The sequence below is a fragment of the Lepus europaeus genome, chromosome 11 (genome assembly GCF_033115175.1).
Source record: "Lepus europaeus isolate LE1 chromosome 11, mLepTim1.pri, whole genome shotgun sequence".
In the NCBI taxonomy this organism is placed as follows: Eukaryota; Metazoa; Chordata; class Mammalia; order Lagomorpha; family Leporidae; genus Lepus; species Lepus europaeus.
In genome coordinates, this window is record NC_084837.1 from 47946236 (window position 1) to 47966614 (window position 20379).

At 33.7% G+C, this 20379-nt stretch overlaps 1 protein-coding gene across 6 annotated transcripts in view; it reads left to right on the top strand.

The window, feature by feature from the left end:
* Nucleotides 1-20379, top strand: part of NOVA1 (NOVA alternative splicing regulator 1) — a 159022-nt gene that overhangs the window by 116542 nt on the left and 22101 nt on the right. For 4 of the 6 annotated variants that reach the window (XM_062205335.1, XM_062205339.1, XM_062205338.1 and 1 more), the window contains 2 exons: nucleotides 2545-2711; nucleotides 10319-10390. In XM_062205335.1, the coding sequence (XP_062061319.1) occupies nucleotides 2545-2711; nucleotides 10319-10390 (239 nt within the window). Of the gene's footprint in view, nucleotides 1-2544; nucleotides 2712-10318; nucleotides 10391-12778; nucleotides 12884-20379 lie in introns of all 6 variants that reach the window. The other 2 variants (XR_009867290.1, XM_062205336.1) reach the window with 2 other exon arrangements.

The following is a 20379-nucleotide window of genomic DNA, read 5'->3' on the forward strand; positions in this document are numbered from 1 at the left end:
ACAACCTTGTAAAGACTCCCTAGAGCATTTCTGTAAACTAGAACATTTTACTCAACAACCATAGACAAGAATTGAGACAAACTGATTAAAAGATAGAGAGAAAATTGAGTCCACAAACTCCAATTATGTTTCTTAGGTTCTGTCCATCTTTACAAGTGAAAAGTGTTCTTACTGTCTATTGAAATATGTTCTGGGGCTGGCATTGTGGTATAGCAGGTAAAGCCCACGAGCTGCAACATCGGCATCCCATATGGGTGCCAGTTGGAGTTCCGGCTGTTTCATTTTCAACCCAGCTCCCTGTTAATGGCCTAGGAAAGCAGCAAAATGTAGTCCAGGGGTTTGAGCCCCTGCCTCCCACGTGGGAAATCTGGAACACGCTCCTGGTTCCTGGCTCCTGGCTCGACCTGGCCCAGCCCTGGCTATCATGGCCATCTGGGGAATGAATCAACAAATTGAAGATTCTCTCGCTCTCCTTCTCTCTCTTTGTGTAACTCTTACTTTCAAACAAATAAATAAATAAATCTTTAAAACATTAAGTAAATATTTTCTACAACCTAGAGATAGTTTTTCATAGATTGGAATTTTCATTGTTTAAAATTTTACTGATTTTGCTTCATATTCCTGTGATACAAGAGTGTTTTCTAGAATAAGAATCATAATATTTTGTTATTACTTTACATTCAAAACCAATAAAATGGTTTATGCATAATATTTAGAGCAATATGAATATTACTTTTCCAATGCTTGTAGTTTTGCAACTTTGTCCTTCAAAATATATTTTGAAAACATTTTTACAGGGTGACTTGGAATTTTGAAAAACAATGGTACCTAAAGGAAGTATGGTAGTGCCTAATTTTTTTTTTTTTTTGACAGGCAGAGTGGATAGTGAGAGAGAGACAGAGAAAAAGGTCTTCCTTTTGCCGTTGGTTCATCCTCCAATGGCTGCTGCGGCCGGCGCATCGTGCTGATCCAAAGCCAGGAGCCAGGCACTTCTCCCGGTCTCCCATGCGGGTGCAGGGCCCAAGGATTTGGGCCATCCTCCACTGCCTTCCCGGGCCATAGCAGAGAGCTGGCCTGGAAGAGGGGCAATCGGGATAGAATCCAGCACCCCAACTGGGACTAGAACCCGGTGTGCTGGCGCCGCAAGGCGGAGGATTAGCCTGTTAAGCCATGGCGCTGGCCACCTAATTTTTTAATTAAAATTTTTAACATATGATTCTATTGATTTTTTAGAGAAGAGATACTTATTTTTGATACTTATGTTTAGAGAAGAGATACTTATTTTTGAGACAGGAGTTGATTTCTTGCGTTATGATACAGAGAAGATTACGAGTAAATATGAGGCTGCTGCAGTAAGCCTCAGAAGAGTCTCAAATACTGATCACATTTCTATTAATTTAAGGTATACATTTAAGGTGTAAAATAAGTTACAGGACCTGTATATTATACCCCACCAATTTCATATTCATCTACTTCATTTAATCTAGATGTGGAACAAATACTGCTACTTTCTCTGTCAATTTGTAAATTTAAAATTTTATTAACTACTTTTAAATTGCATTTAAGTCTGATATTCTGTCCTTTTTGTAAAAAGTATATCATCAGTAAAGGAAGCATTGATTCATTTATCCAACAAGTATTTGCTGCACAAAACAAATAATTTACTGTTCACTATAGCTTATTTTGTTGTAGAAAAGTAAAGAATAAATATAAAATTTTAAGTAGTGATTAAAAAATCAGATTAAATGAATAGAAGATGGTAGAATTGCAGAAGGTTACCTACTTTATTAACTTTCCAAGTGTTCCTTTTTCCCATAAGAGTGAAGTATTATTTTCATTATGGCTCCACTCTTCTATCTGTGCTGATACCTCCATTTTCTTTCATATTATACTGGCAAACAATGATCTAGCTTGGTCTGTTTCCCAGCAAAGCAGTAAGCTCTTTGAGAACTAGCTCATAGATCTTCATCTCAGTGTTGCCAGTTCCTAGCCATAAATTACTTTATAAATACTCAGTTAATATGTCAATGTATGAAAAAAATAAATAAATAAAAGAGGGGCTGGCACCGTGGCTCACTTGGTTAATCCTCCGCCTGCGGCGCAGGCATCCCATATGGGCGCCAGGTTCTAGTCCCAGCTACTCCTCTTCCAGTACAGCTCTCTGCTGTGGCCTGGGAAGGCAGTGGAGGATGGCCCAAGTGCTTGGGCGCCTGCACCCGCATGAGAGACCAGGAAGAAGCACCTGGTTCCTGGCTTCGGATCGGCATAGCTCTGGCCCTGGCGGCCATTTGGGGGAAAACCAATGGAAGGAAGACCTTTCTCTCTGTCTCTCTCTCTCTCTCTCTCACTAACTCTATCTGTCAAATAAATAAATAAAATTTAAAAAATTTTAAAAAAGGAGCACATGGTTCAATTGAACTTTTTGAATTACTTTATTGTTCTGTTTCACATGGTTTTATTATTGTAGCCTCATTTTCTGTAATTTTTCATAAAAATGAAAATTAATAGGAATGTTTTTCTGAAAATTAATATTTTTGTCCACAGGTACTACTGAACGAGTGTGCTTGATCCAGGGAACAGTTGAAGCATTGAATGCAGTTCATGGATTCATTGCAGAAAAAATTCGAGAAATGCCCCAAAATGTGGCCAAGACAGAGCCAGTCAGCATTTTACAACCCCAGACCACCGTTAATCCAGATCGCATCAAACAAGTGAGTGTTTAGTTGGGAAAATCAAAGAGAAATTTCCACAGCATAATATGAATTTCTTTAAAAAGAAGCTTTTAAAGTCTTAACATATAAAGTTTGTTTATCTAAGCATACATTAGACGTACCAGAGTTGTCATTTAGTTGTTTAAAGACTATCAAGGTCTCTTCCTCTGACTGATTGATTGATTGATTGATTGAATTTTTCATTTATTAGTGTTACACTGAGGAGCACTTATGTGACTCTTTTCATTGTGATTGTTCTTTAAAAATTTATCTACACACTTTATTAATTTATAGGAATTGATTCTCTTGAAGATTATATTGCTTTTTAAATAAAATATAAAGATTGAAATGAAATTATATCCTCAAATTTCTAATGCCCTATTTTTAGTGATATCTGTAGCCTGCAGTGTAGTTATTATGCAGACTCCTGTTTTGCTAATTAATCATGTTCAACTTCTTTATCAACAAACATGTATAAATAAATATTTGTACCTAGCATTCAGTCTTCTGTTACAAATTAGCTAATATGTTTTGTATAATTTCTGTAGTATTTATATACACATATTTGTGTGTGTGTGTGTGTCATAAAGGGCCAGTGTTCGTTTTACATGTATGAGATTCTCTGTAAAAAAACAATTACTTGGTAAAAACGCATGTGAGTTTTTAGATTGAGTAATGGCTGCTGTGTAGGGGGAAACTGACATTATTTAATGTTAAACAAGGTGGATTTTTCCACCATAAATTCTTTTTAAATCTATACATTTATTTGGTACTTCCTATTCATAACTATTATTTCTGCCTTTGCCCTTTTACAATTAGCCTTTTAATTTGTGATTTAATTTTGCCCTCAACAGACTATACCTTCCAAAGAAATGTATTATTCTACAGAATTCATACAGTATTTAATTTACAGTATATTTGTGTTGATTGTAATAAATGTGAAATGTAGCTCAGTCTTATTAATTTCATGTTTCTGAATGGAAAAATGTTCTTATAAAACAGTGATTTGAAACTTATATTTGACCAATAGAGACAAATATAATGCTAGACAAATATAAATATAAAATTAATAATTAGGCAATACATTTTCAAATAGGCTAATACCCAATATACAATTAAGTTTTTAAAAAACTTTTCACATTCAAATTATGGGTAGGTAGCTGTTATTTCATATAAAATCATTCATATCATGCTCCTTGTCACTACAGATGGTCTAATTGGTAAAATTTTCATAAGTTTTTAAGGAAAAATACCTTGGTTTATACATGACAGTATTTAAAATTTCAAAGCTATAAATATCAATGGAATTTTTTATTCTTTACTACTCTTTTTAATTTTGAATTATTTATTCTGTCATGCTAGGTAAATAACAGTAATTTAGAGACTCATGATGTCCTGAAAATGATACCATGACTTTATCCAAATTTTAAAGCCAGGAGTCTAGTTGAATACCTCTGGATAAAATCATCTGGGGGTAAGAAACTAAATGAACACTGAATTATAAAATCTATTGACTTCCTGCATTTTGCTATTCTATTACTTTTCCATTTTCTTTTGTAACATCTGTAGGAAATTTTGAAATGTAGGGTTAGAGGCAAACCTCTTGGTTATTTTTTTAAGTAAAACATAAATGTAGTTTGAGTATAATATCATTGGCAGTATGTTCAGAACAATTATATAAACTGATTTTTATTATTTGCATAAGCACAAAAGCTTCTGCCCCACAAAAAGACTGCAAATCATTGTTAAAAGTCCAGTTTTCTCTCTAGTAGTGTGAGATTTATAGTTAGTTTATCCAGTGCCAGTACAAATTTATGAATAGAGTTTTAAAATTTTTACTTTATTTTTATTTGCCTCGTTGGGATAATGTTATTTAAATTCAGTGCAAGTGTTTAAAAAAGGAATAATTTTTGTTTTAATTTTATGTATTTGCATTCATTTGTAAACCTTGTAGATACTGTGGAATTAAAATTATTGTTGATTTAATATTTTCATATGATCAGTAATACATGTGGAATAGAGTATTATTTGAAAGAATTTACTGAGAATAGTCAGTGGGGTAGAGCAATGCACTTTATTTATAATGTAAAATTTTAAAAGTTTACATGAAAATTTAGAGAAGTAGAACGAATTTCCAAGATATTATAGATCAGCTGGCCTTTTGTGCTGTTTGTTCTCTAACTTGCTAGGTATCCAATTTAACCAATATACTAGTGGATCATTCTCTACATAGTGCAGTAAGTCAAGTATATAAATTTAAATGAGGGTGATTTTTATATCTGAATAATCATGCCAATTATATAGTATAAAATAATTGTCTAAAGCATTTTGCTGTAAAGTACATGAAAACCTTTTTTATGATCTTTATATATTTTTTAAGTCTTAATACATAAAATAATAATAAGATTTCTTATTAATGGCAGTTTTTCAGTGTCAGACATTTATATTACATTTGCTTAGCTCTTACTTCAAAAGTTACTTTTTAAAAATATTTTTATGATAGTTTATTAGCAATTTTCCCCTAGATAATATTGCTTAAAAGATAAGGCTAGAGTTTTTAAAAATTCTGGACCCAAAGTAGATCTAACTACAACATAGGAATGGATTAATGTTGAATATGAAATTATGGATTTTATTAATGTTTCAATTATTACATTCGCCCATTGTCTTTGGTGATTGATAATTTTAAGGTTTTAATGTTAAGAAGTATAATGTAGATGTAATTTTGATTTAAAATAGGAAGTCAAATTAAGTTCTAAACACAGAACTTGCTTTAATGTGAGCACTTTATACCACCTATTATGGACTTATACTATATTATTATATTCTGAATTGTATTATCAATCTACAGTTGGTAACCGAATATATTACATAAAGCAGAATTTTCTGCCCAAACAAAACACACCCTTATTAAATGAACAGGTTTTCAAACAAGTGTATTTTCTTAGGAATGCACTACATAATGATCTTGCAATTTTTAAATACAATGGAATTATGAAATCAGGTATGATAACCCTTTTTGTTTTGGACTTCTAGATTCTTAATTCTTGAATGTATTTTTACAGAGCAACTATGTTAGGGAACAAGTGCCTGTGAACATTTAAGGAATTCTCTTGTATTTAAAAAAAATTTTAAAGATATTTTAAAATGTAATTTAGCCCAAGAAATTTTATTTCATCATGGAAAATATTCTAAAATAGCACGTAATTAGATTGCTATTCATTCATGAATTTATTAATACCTTCTTGGCAAAATATTTTAAATGGTCACACTTGCTATGTAGGATTAACTAATCAAATTAGATATATATGCTTAAAATACATTAAAAACCTAAAAACTATATTTACTGATAAGAATTACAGTATAAACCATGTACTGTACTATAAAAATTTGGGATGGGTATGAAGGAACTGCAGACTAGACTGAAAATAGTTAAAATTTGAAACAGAACTCAAAAAGTGTATAGGAATTGTCTAATGAAAGCAGGAAAAAGAAAAAAAAAGGCTTATTAAGGAAAATGGAACAAAATGGGTTCTGGGAGAGGGATGTAATTTTTTGCATAGAAAAGGATCTGTCTTGGCAAACCCAGAATATTTATGTTAGAGTTCAGAGCACAATTTAGTGTTAAATAGATCAGTTGGGGTGGGATAATGGAAAAGCTTGGATGTCTGGCTAAAGGTCATTCTATGAACTATGGCTTATTCCTATTTTCCTGAACAGCCTTTTAAATTTCTTAGTCAGACAATGAGGGGAAAAAGGTGGGACCTAGGCATTTGCTATCTTCTGTACTAAAATTCCAGATGGATTCTTAGGGTTCTTGTAGGAAAAGAGAACTCGTGTAGATTTTGAGGGTTTGTCGAGCTGCTGTAACAAGAGGAGGATATTTATCAAAATGGAAAACTAAAGGCTTTAAATATTTTATTCCGTATTTGTGCAGCAGTATGCAGCTTTAACAGAACTTGAAACAAAAGTTAAGTGATTACCAGAGAAATATTACTCAGCTAGTGATAGATTCCAAATTACAATTGAAATGTGTCATTCATTGATGTCTCTGCTATACCTATCGCAAGTTCTTGAACACTATTAGTGTAACCTTACTTGAAAGCAAATTATGTTGATTATGGTGTTTGTATATCATAATAGTTTCTGGTCCAGCAAAACAATCTCTTAAACAGAACTCATAATTTGTAATTATTTTTAGTGATTTATGTGTACGTTTAACTAAGTATCTATTGTTATATTCCTGATTTTTAAAAATTAGTTTCTATTTCAAAGGATAACTATTTTAAACATATTAAAATACTCCACGTTTTTCTACAATAACTAGCTCAGCTTCCAATGTGTGAGGAACTCTTCAACAGCTATTCAAGTTGTGCAGATATCTGAGAAAGTACTGCTATAAAATGTATCTTTTATTTTCATGAATTTGAGACTGTAAAAGTACTTTTGAAGGAATATGTGTTTTGTAAATATTATTTATAAAATATATCACTACAGTGATATTAGGTAAATATTAAGTTAATTACATCTTCCTGATGTATTCCATGAATTTTACTAAATATTTAATGTAAAATTTCTAATATTTACCCAGTTAATGGTTCTACATATTTCGCATGTAAAATATTAAGAAATATTATACATTGAAATGTTTCTTGTGGATTTTGCTGTCCAGCTCTCTGTTGAGAACAACTATTACATCTGTTCCATTAAATTAATTAATAGAACATTTTAAATTAAGTGTGTTACTTTAATATATTTACATTTATCTACTTATAAGAACAATTTTTCCTGGTATTTAAACAAATTATCTGAAATGCAAAGTTTCCAAAATTTTTTCATTATATTTATTTGTAATGGCAGGAGACATGCTTGAAAGCACCTAAATGAATAATAGTTAAAAAACTCCATATCTTTAATTTATTACATTTTCATTAGTTTAAGAATTTAAACCAAGAAAATATGTATGTAGTGACAATTTACTGTGATATTTCAATAGCATTATCCATTGAAGTCCAAATTTAATACTTTTCACCTATTTATTTAAAATATTAAAAATGTAACTTATCAGATTACAGTATTTAATAGCCAAACTTTAAATTATTTTAAACGTATAGATGTTGTCCAGAAGTTTTAAAATTATGGCTTTTATTCCCATGAGAAAGAAGAAACAGTTTCAAGACTAGTAAGGACAACTTGATGAATGTGAATGTATCAATTAATAATTTGTGCTTAATATTTTATATATATGCCAAAAAAGGCAGGGCAGTGAAAAAAAATCAACAGATTATGTTATTTTAACTAACTACAAATTCTAACATACTTGCTGTTAATACTTTTTGTACATAGTTCTTTTCGAAGCTTAAAGACATTGTTGAGGATTTTTATCCAGTTACAAGGCGGATGTCTTAGTGAACATACAGTATTTCACATTGATTTTACTCTGATAGAAATATAAGAGCTCAACACACATAGAATTGTGTGTTTCTGTGTATCAGTGAACTTGTATTCTAACCTACATTTGGAAAAACTACCTCTGGATTTATATGATACCTTGTTAGCCAGCAAACTAGTTATTATTCTGAGATTAGCACAGAACAAATTTTAAATGTATGGTAACTCCTTCCGAAAATACTATGGAGTAACTGTTAGAATCAACAGAGAGAAACAAAAATTTTCTAGTTTTCAGTTCATGAACATGCACTAGTATGAAGTCGTTAGCAAATGTCCCAGCATAGTATTGCATGAAAAGGAAAACATTAGGGAAATTTTTTTTTTTTTGACAGGCAGAGTGGACAGTGAGAGAGAGACAGAGAGAAAGGTCTTCCTTTGCCGTTGGTTCACCCTCCAGTGGCCACCGCGGCCGGCGCATCTCGCTGATCCGAAGCCAGGAGCCAGGTACTTATCCTGGTCTCCCATGGGGTGCAGGGCCCAAGCACTTGGGCCATCCTCCACTGCACTCCCTGGCCACAGCAGAGAGCTGGCCTGCAAGAGGGGCAACCGGGACAGAATCCGGTGCCCCGACTGGGACTAGAACCCGGTGTGCTGGCGCCGCTAGGCGGAGGATTAGCCTATTGAGCCGCGGCGCCGGCCAAGGGAAATTTTTGATGAGTGAAAATGAAGTCTCTGGAGAAATGGCAAGAGGTTTTACTTCAGATAATAGCCCTCTCTCTTTCTTTTGTTATATTAGATTGGATAAAATTCTTGGGATGACTCACCACTAGTATAGTTCTCTTGAAACTATTTTAGATTTTAACTTAGCAGGAATCAGGAACTGTTTGAGGGGTGGACTATATGGTACAAGATTTAATGCTAGAAGAACCATTCTTAATTTGTTCCTGGAAGGTAGTGAGTTAACCATGAGCCAGTGAATTTCTTGTCATTTCCTTTAAACTTAACTGCTTTATTCTACACAAATTAGAACTTTAGAAACCATATATGCAAAAAATATGACTTTAAGTAATTTTGTGATGCATTACCTGACAATGCTGAACCTTTAAAGTTATGCTTTTGCTCATATCTGAGTAATTTTGATGGATATGTATTAACGTAAAACAATATCCATATGGAATTGTATTTGTACAATAAAAAGCTATCCCATTTTTCCTATTAAGAAATACTGTCTGTTGAGGATATTGCTTAAAGCAAAGCTATTTTGCTAACTGAACATAATGCTTTTTTTAAAGAAAAAAATCAACATCTTAGCCTTTAAGGTTACTCGATTAGACATGAGAACTTTTTAAAACATTTTAATGAATTATTCAAGTAATTATGTCTGATACAGCATATTTTCATGTATATTTATTTAGAAATGAACAATAAATATGATTCCTAATATTTTTGTGCTTATTTTCAACACAGGCTGACGAAGCTACAATATATTATACTCTTCATATATACGAAATGTACTGTTTAACATAAGTTATAAAAACAATATGTTGGTAACTTTTTGGAACACTATTAGTTACCATTTTATAATACTATAATATTAATATGAGGTAAATGTTTACATTTTCAGATGGGCTCTAAATTTATTAAAAATTAATCTTTTAGAAGATAATGTGATATTAAGAACTCAGAACTTCAAATTTAATTGCTTTTAAGTATGGATCCCTAAATTCATGTGGAATCAGCTTGTTGGTGATGTTCAACATATTAAGTAGGTAGATATTTTTATGGCAAAGTAAACTTCATTTCACCACTTCTTCAAATTTCCGACTGTATTCATTGATAGGAAGATGACTCTTTCAGTTTTGTGAATTGAACTTACTGAATTTTTCTTTGACTTCTCTCTTCCCCAAGAAAATAAGAGGGAAAGTAATGAGACTACTATTCATGAATATGGTCAGGATATCTTTAATACTCATGTGAATTTTTATCAGTCACCATCATGGTTTCAAGTCATGAATTTATTTTTACATGCTTATGCATGCATATCTACATGCATTAGTTAATTAATCTTAAATTCCATTAAATTTGAATGAATAGGAGAAAATTTATTCATAGGATTTTGTTCTCGTTATATTACATTTTATTTTATTTTGTTTTACTTAAGTGATCAGTTTAAGGCTTATAAAGGTTGATTTGCTCCTAAACTGCTTTGTTCCCAGACATTGCCATCTTCCCCAACTACCACCAAGTCCTCTCCATCTGATCCCATGACCACCTCCAGAGCTAATCAGGTACAGTATCATGCTCTCATCTACACCATACTTTTCACGGGTGATTGCCTGCAAACTGGAGAAATAGATAATGGTGGGTTAAGGATTTTATTCGTTCATTCACATGTATGTACCATGATCAGACTCCAATAAACTATGAAGGAAATAACCATTATCCCTAACATTTTATATACATCTTTAATTTTAGATAACAAAAATATATTCAGATGACAGACTTCTGGAATTCAATTCTTCCTTTTAAATTGTGACCACTCTGTGAAGCTCTGAGGGCTATCTATTGAGTTGGTATTTTTAATTTCCCTTATTTTGTCTTCCTGGGATTCTTAGTATGTGAGTTAAGTATATCATATATGTAAAAAAATCAGTGTATAAATTGAGCAAAGGTATATCTTTAAAAGTGAATGCAATTTTATTTGCTTTTTTATTTGAGACACACTTTACTATGCAAACAATTGAAACTATTGATGAAAATCATTTCTAACAACCTAAAAATAACCAAAAATTGATATTTGTGATCATTTTATCTAACAACTAAGGAGATTATGTTTTCTTAGTTTTTATATTCTAAGCATTTTAATTGCTGCAGTTTCAAACATTACAATTAGAAATATACTTTATAGTTTGGTTTGATTGTTTTGGAACATTTATTTGTAGGACGTCCTTCAAAACTGTAAATGCTGAATAATTTTATTAAAATGATTAAAACATTTCATTTTGTCTGAGTTGAGCTTCATTTAGGTGAGAAATGTCATTTTTAATATTTCCACTTTTTTTAAACTAATACAATGCCTCATGGGATAACTTTGCTATTTAAAGTATATGTTTTTAGTTGCATATAGTTGACTGACGAATTATTGACTTTGAACTATATATGCCACATATTTTGAATGTGGCCTTTGCATACTATCTGATATAAAGCTATCAGAATTATTTTGCTCGTTTAATGATTCTGATCCTTTTGCAGCCTCAGGAAAAAAATTTAATGTACTCAGTGGAAGTAATGCTAAAATTTAGCTTGTATTTCTATACTAGGAGCTTTATTTTCATTTTATGCAGTAGCATTTCCTTCAAACAAAAGCACTTATAATGCTCCCATTTGGCCTCCCCAAAAATGGTTAATAAAATGCATATCTTTAATGGTGAAACCCAGCTGAATGGAGAAGTATGACATAAAGTGAGAACCAAGCTTCCATTATGTATGCACAAACTTGAAAAGTAGTTAGACAATTCTTACTGTATATACCATATCTTTACATGGGTTTTAATTATATGGTGCAGGAAGTTGTTGGGAAAACAACAGATCTTGTTTTTAGTGTCTCTCTTATACAACATCATTCTTTCTTCCTCCATACAAAAAGAAGAAAAATGAGTACAACAATAAAAACTAATAATTTTTCTCAGGATAATAAAAATCCTAAGTCCATAAAAGAAAGTCATCTTAATTTGTCTCTGAAGTTAGAGTTTATTATTTCATTTATGTTATACAAACATATGAATTTTTAAAAAATAATTTCTTAAGTCTAACTATATGTTAAAATGTACTAATACTGTATTTTACCATGCAGAGAAGTTAGTACATTCATCTCTGTCAAATCTAATGTTTAGCTTATTTGAAGTAACTCATTTGTGATTTTATATTCTCTCTACTGGATTGCATTATATTTGTTATTTATGCTCTGTTTTCTTCTATTTTTATACAAAGAAGCATAATATCTCCTGGATAGCATGAAGTGAGATATGAGAGAACAACACCACAAAATGCTTATTATTTCATTGAAAGAATTGTAGTTATCTTCAACATTTGTGTTATTAGTAGTTGATAATTATTTTATTCTATAAACTATTTCCCAAAACATTCTGGCATGTGATAGGACAGAAGGAATTTGTGTTTTTGCTCTTCCTGTGCAATTTTTTCCACAAATAAAAAAGACACTTTAACATATAAGACCATAGCTCTTATAACTGGTTTAATTTAGTTTATTCTTGCCCAGTAATTTAACAGATATGTCTCCAGTTTTATAAGTAGCAGAAAAGGATCAAAACCAAAGATTTCTGTTTTAGATTAAGTTATTATTTATGGGTTATAGTTAAAATGACACCCCTTGGTATTAAAAGTAATTATAAACTTTTTTTCATAAACTATTTGTAAGCCAATATAAAATACATTTCCCAGTGTTCAGTACTCCTGGCTTCAGCCTGGACCATTCCTGGCTGTTGTAGGCATTTGAGGAATGAACAAGCAGATGGAAAATCTCTCTCTCTCACTCTTCTTTGTCTCTGTCTCTTCGCCTTTCAAATAAAGTGAAATTTAAAAAAAAATCCAGATAACTAACATTTATGATATTTCATTAATGTTAGCTAAATGAATTTTAATTCTTTTATTTCCAGAATAAATAATTTGTTTGTATTACAAACTAATATGATAAAAAGAACTAATGGACTAGAAGTATTCATACAACCCCAAAATTGAAAGCACAGAAATCAATTCAATGAGTAAGTTTGAATTGCAGTTAAAATTCTTTTCTGCTCTTATAAAAATGATTATGTGTTTCAGTGTATACTGAATTTTACTTTCTTACCTTTCAGCCCTTTTAACATATTTCTGATCAGAATGACAGATTATAACTATAGTATTTTGCTGTAATAATTTCACCCTAAAAATGGAGGGACTATCATGTAAAAAACCTTCAGATAAAATATGGTTAAAAGTCAAAACTAAAGCCAAATTGCCCATGATCAAGTACTACTCTGCCATTTCTTTGTTGAATTACCTTCAGTCTCAGTATTCCATCTGTGAAATTCAAATAGTAGCATTTCATATGATTGACATAAGAAATGATTAATTATTTTTAGAATACTGTCCAGAATATAATAAGCACCATTTATATATGTTAGATTATGTTTATTTAAAAAATATTTCAACTAATAGTATGGGAAAAACATTGTTCTTTGACACAGCAAATAGTAGATCAGACAACATATATTGTCTGGTATAAAAAATGAGTTTTACCTTTAGAAACATTAGTATTGGTGTTTCTTTTTTAATTTTGCAATACTTCTGTAATCAAAATCTGCTTTAGCATAAACTATAATTTTATTTTTTTAGTGAGAATGTTAAATCATTTGTTGCATAGTAGTGAATAATTGCTATTATTTCATTATTTAAAAAGATGAAGTAGTAGGGCTAATAGTTTTTTACTGATGATTTTTAATGTGTAGTGCAAGTCTGAAAAAATTTTTACATACAAAATTTTAAATATGAAGCAAATATAAGGATATAGGAAATAGAATTAGACTCTGTGAAGCAACACATTGAAATTTTCAAAAAGAACGCATACGAATCAATAGCATTCAGTTAGCTCTAAGTTACTTAGGCTAATTTATTCAATCACACCATTAAGATTTAACAATACACTTTTTAAGTCAATTGTGATGCTAAAAATGATAGGTTCCTCAATGGTCGTTTTCCTGGAATTTATCTCAAGTTTTGAGAAAAAAAAGAAAAAGGATGATTTCAGGAAATGTGCCTTATATGCATTTATTTATTTATTTACTGATAAAGTTGAAATTATATATGATATTTATTAAAATATATAAAACAATATAAGTGGGTAACTTGTATAAACTACCCCTTATTTGGTTGCAGAAAACAAATTAAAACTGATTTGTGTCACGTTAAATTCCTGATCTCAAATGGATTCTTAGTCTTAAAAATGTTTATTTATCTAAGGTGAATGAATTTCATGTATTTCTTTTTTATTTTTTTAACTTTTATTTAATGAATATAAATTTCCAAAATAGGGCTTATGGATTACAATGGCTCCCCCCTCCCATAACTTCCCTCCCACCTGCAACCCTCCCCTTTCCAGCTCCCTCTCCCCTTCCATTCACATCAAGATTCATTTTCAATTCTCTTTATATACAGAAGATCAGTTTAGTATATAGTAAGTAAAGATTTCAACAGTTTGCTCCCACATAGCAACACAAAGTGAAAAATTACTGTTGGAGTACTACTTATAGCATTAAATAACAGTGTACAGCACATTAAAGACAGAGATCCTACATGATATTTTTTAAAAATTAATTAATTTTCTATGCAATTTCCAATTTAACATCAGGTGTTTTTTTTTCATTTTCAATTATCTTTATATACAGAAGATCAATTCTGTATATACTAAGTAAAGATTTCATCAGTTTGCACCCACACAAAAACACAAAGTGTAAAAATACTGTTTTAGTACTAGTTATAGCATCACTTCAAATTGGACAACACATTAAGGACAGATCCCACATGAGACATAAGTACACAGTGACTCCTGTTGTTGACTTAACAATTTGACACTCTTGTTTATGGCATCAGTAATCTCCCTAGGCTCTAGTCATGAGTTGCCAAGGCTATGGAAGCCTTTAGGGTTCGCCGACTTTGATCTTATTCCGATAGTGTCATAGTCAAAGTGGAAGTTCTCTCCTCCCTTCAGAGAAAGGTACCTCCATCTTTGATGGCCCCGTTCTTTCCACTGGGATCTCACTCACAGAGATCTTTCATTTAGGTCTTCTTTTTTTTTTTTTTTTTTTCTTTTCCAGGGTGTTTTGGCTTTCCATGCCTACAATACTCTCATGGGCTCTTCAGCCAGATCCAAATACCTTAAGGGCTGATTCTGAGGCCAGAGTGCTATTTAGGACATCTGCCAATCTATGAGTCTGCTGTGTATCCCGCTTCCCTTGTTGGATCCTTCTCTCCCTTTTTCATTCTGTCAGTTAGTATTAGCAGACACTAGTCTTGTTTGTGTGATCCCTTTGACTCTTAGACCTATCAGAGCCATCAATTGTGAACTTAAATTGATCACTTGTACTAGTGAGATGGCATTGGTACATGCCACCTTGATGGGATTGTATTGGAATCCCCTGGCACATTTCTAACTCCACCATTTGGGGCATGGTGATGCTACTCACGCTACCCTCCCTTCCTCCCACACCACCACCCTCCCTCCTCCTTCCTTCCTTATTTTTTTTAATTTTTACAATAACATACTTTCAGTTTATTTTATAGTCATAAGCTTAGCCTTCCCCTAAGTAAAGAGTTCAACAAATAGAAGGGAAAAAACCACATTTCTCAACAGTATAGACAAGGGCTGTAAACAATAATCAAATCTCAAAATGTCAATTTTGCTCATATACATTACATTTTTTGTACTCTGTTAGTTACCACAGATAGGGAAACATATATTTGTCTTTTGGAGACTGGTTTATTAATGGATTCTTAATTTTGTCCGTAAGCCTGTTGACTTTCTTACTCTCCAAATGGTTAAGTTTTTCTCTCTTTTCAATCCTCTATTAGTTTTCTGTTGCTGTTTAAGAAATTACCACAAATTCAGTGGCTTAAACAGGATGCATTAGTCTCTCATGGTTTGTGTGCATCACCAGCCCAGGCGTGACTTCAGCCAAACAGATGGAGTCCTCAGTCTCAATGCTTGAAATCAGAGTGTGGACCAGGCCGCATTCTCATCCAGATGCTTGACCTGGGACTAATCAGCTTCCCCTTTTTGGCAGCTTTCAGGTTCTTGCAGCAATTTGACTGAAGGCCTGGACTTGTTAGTTGACTGTTGGCTGGAGACAGCCCTCAGTTTCCAGAGTCCATTCACAGATCCCTGTCATGTTGCCATCTCCCCATGCATGTCATAGCTAGATTGCTTCCTGCCAGACCCGCAAGAGACTCTCCATTGTGTGCTTGCAAGATAGAGTCTTGCATATTGAACCTAATTACAGGAGTGAATTCCTCACCACCTTTGCCATAAATAGTAATCACAGTAGTAACATCTTACCACTTTTCCCATATTCTTTTGGTTAGAAACAAGTCATGTTTCACAGGGAGAGGATTATGCAGGAGATAACACCAATGAGTACAGAACATTTTGGTGCCATCTAACAGTTGTCCCTACCACAACCCCCCCATATCTCTTGCTCCTCCTTCTCTCAGCTCATGACCTGACTTCCTACTTTACTGAGAAAACTGAAACTTCAAAAGAGAACTCCCATAAACTCACACCAAGAAATACTTAACAGACCAGCATTTCCAGCATTTTTTGGAAGAGTTATTTTATTGATCTGAGAGGCAAAGACTGAGTGACAGAGAATGAAGGACAGAATGCTTCCATCTGCTGGTTCACTGCTCAGATAGCTGCGGTGGCTGGGAATGGGCAAGGCCAAAGCCAGGATCCTGGAACTCCATCCAGGTCTCCCACATGGGTAGAAGGGGCCCAAATTATACTTGGGGCCATCTTCTGCTACTTTTCTAGGCACATTAGCAGGGCACTGGGTCAGAAGTAGAGCAGCTGGGACTTGAACCGGTGCTCCAGTATAGGATTCTGTGATGGCTTAACCTGCTGCACCACAACATTGGCCCCTGGACTAGCACGCATAACCGTGTATTCTGCCTTTTCCATCTATTACTATAGGTAAATTTCTTCTGTGCCTGTCAAAAACTAGTCATTTCAGTTGACATTAAACCTCATTCTTTCTCCTTTACTCAAGAACATCCCTGCAGCTCTCCAACTTCTCTTTCCTTTATGTGTCAGATTTTTTGCTCTATAGAGAATCATTCCCAACAGAATGCAAGTATCTTTTTTTCCCTCAGATCTTAAAAGCAATTAACTTAAAACAAAATTTTTAATCTCACTTCCCCCACCAGCTTATGCCCTATTTCTTTTAGTCTCTTGTAGTAAAAATTTATGAAAGCATTGCCTCTATTCTGTTCTCCAGTTTTTATCTTCCTGTTCTTAAGTCCACTCCTGCCAGGTTTTTGTCTCTATCAATTCTGCCAAACTGTTTGCCAAGGACATCAATGGTGACCACATTGCTAATTCCAGTTAGCCATTCTCAGTCCACAAGTAAACTTCATTGATCCTCAGTATTTGTCAAACTTCATTAGATCCACTTCTTTGGTATATTTTCTTTTCTTGATTTCCAGGACATTGTCCATTTGTAGTTTTCCTCCTGCACTGCACCATGGTACTGCTAGTTCCTCTCCTTTTACCCTATATTCTTGATTTTGGAGTTCTAATCCCCATACTTGGGGCTTCTTATAAGTCTATGCTTTCTTCTCATCTGATACTTTGTGTTTTATGTACTGACATCTGCAAAATTTTTGTTTCCAGTAAGAAACCAGTTAACTATTATCTTAATCCATTCTGTACTTGTAAATCTGACTCTTGAAACAGTAATTGGAAAAGAACATGCAATATTTCTCACATTTCTGGAGAACGGAAATTCAAGATGATGGCACTTGCAGGGCTTTCTTGCTGTGTTCCTCACATGACAGAAAAGGGAGAAAGTGGACAAATGCCGTGTACCCCACAGAGAAAAGAGAGAACCCACTCCTGCAGGCCTGTTTTGTAACAATATTAACCCATTCATAAGAGTGGATGCCTCCTATCCTAACCTAGATACCTCCCAAAAGGCCTCACCTCCCAACACAATTGCACTGGGGATTAAATTTCCAACACGTGAATTTTAGAGGGAACGAAAGCCTTCAACCATAGCAGACAAGAACCTAGGAAACTAAATCCCTTGCAGAGGCGTATTGCCTCATTTTACATCCATAATGTGAAATTCCATTTCGCAAATATATTTCCTAAAATTGTGTTAGCTTCAGACCCATATAACTTGAGCTCACCTTTATCTCCATTCTAAATCTCAGAGTAAAACTGCAGTCAACATCCAATTTCCCTACTCAGTGTTTCCACTAGTCTATCTAACGGACATCTTACATTAATAAGCCCAAAACAGCTTCAAAACTTGGCTGCTTTTAAAATAAACATGAGTTTATCTCTCCACCTGTGCTTGAAATATCCATAGTAGCAGCAATTAACTTAGAAGACTTGTCCCTTCATTAACTTCAAATTGTTCCAAAATTTACTTTCTCAGTAAGGCCTCTCTGAGCATCCCATTTATATTGTAACCTGATTTCCTTGTCCCCCAAGAGTTCTGATTCCTTTTATATTACTGTATTGTTTTAGCTTATTTTTTCTCCTACTTTATGAACATTGTTGTATGCTCTGCTCTTTACGATGTTCGTTGGGCATTATGTATCTCACTTTCCTGTAAAAGTAAGTAACTTGCATGAGGATATAGATTTTGCTATTTATTTTTTGATGTATCTGAAACACTCACTGGACAAATAGGTTCTGAAAAAGTATTTGTTGATGTGACTACCATGAATTAGAAAAATAGGATTACAATCTGTTTTGTTTTGTTTTTTACTTATTTGACAGGTAGTTAGTGAGCGAGAGAGACAGAGAGAAAGGTCTTCCTTCTGTTGGTTCACCACCCAAATGGCTGCTACGGCCACCACTACGCCGATCCGAAGCCAGGAGCTAGGTGCTTCCTCCTGGTCTCCCATGTGGGTGCAGGGCCCAAGCACATAGGCCATCCTCCACTGCCTTCCCAGGCCACAGCAGAGAGCTGGACTGGAAGAGGAGCAATCAGGACTAGAAACTGGCACCCATATGGGATGCTGGCGCCGCAGGCGGAGGATTAGCCAAGTGAGCCACGGCACCAGCCCTACAATCTGTTTTAAAACACATTTTTTTACAGTCCTTTCCGGTGAAATTTTATACATAAGCTTTCTCTAAAAACATAAAACCACTAGAAAAGCATAATTTTACTTGAATAAAGAGGTTAAGCTAAAGAAACAGACCCTCCTTTCCTAGACATCTATTTTGTGCCTGATAGTACTGAGAGCAGTTTGAAAACCAGTCAGACTTTTGTCTCAAGTGCAAATATTGTCACAGTTCTCCAACAAAATACAAAAATTAATTTTTATTTCCCTCAGTATATATATAATGTCAAGATAATGTTCTTTGGAAGTGTAAGAGAATCCTAGAACATTAATAAACCCTGGCCAGCGCCGCGGCTCAATAGGCTAATCCTCCGCCTGTGGCGCAGGCACACCGGGTTCTAGTCCCAGTCGGGGCACCGGATTCTGTCCCGGTTGCCCCTCTTGCAGGCCAGCTCTCTGCTGTGGCCCAGGAGTGCAGTGGAGGATGGCCCAAGTGCTTGGGCCCTGCACCCGCGTGGGAGACCAGGAGAAGCACCTGGCTCCTGGCTTTAGATCAGCTCAATGCGCTGGTCACGGCAGCCATTGGAGGGTGAACCAATGGCAAAGGAAGACCTTTCTCTCTCTCTCTCTCTCTCACTGTCCACTCTGCCTGTCAAAAATAAATAAATAAATAAACCCCAACTTTCTTGTTAATGAACTTAGTGAATTTGTATATCAGATTTTATATTCTTTGCTTATCATATGGAATAACTAGTATTTGAGTGTAATTTCTTATGGTTCTACCTACTGTATGTCATATACATTTCAAAGTCTTTAAAATTCATTGGAGTAAATTGAATCATAACAAAGAATTCCTATTAAAAAAGCACACAGTTTTCATATAAAGACATGAAACATTCCCTTAATAAATGGACAGACCAATTTTGGAAGAGAATGTACAATATCATAGAAGTATTAATCCTTAAGTTAAAATGTAAGCTTACTGAAATTTTCATAATATCCCTATTTTTCTTGGTACTGTGGGAGGGAGAAACAAAGCAAAATGATTTTGGTAGTCATATAAAAATACAGTTGCATAATAATTAAATAAGACAAATAATAAAATAATAAATACAGTAATACAAGAGATGCTTCACTAAGGTTTAAAATATTATGTAAAACTATCATAATGAAAGTAATGTGATCCTAGAACAACCCTTGTGATGTAGCAGGTTGGACCCCCACTTGTGACACTAGCATCCTATATCAGAGACCAATTCAAGTTACAGCTGCTCCATTTCTGATCTGGCTTCCTGGGATGGCAGCAGAAGATGACCCAAGTATTTGAGTCCCTGCTACCCATGTTAGACACCAGTATGGAATTGCTGTCTCCTGGTTTGGCCTGCCCTAGACCTAGGTATTGTTGCCACTTAAGAAATAAATCACCAGATAT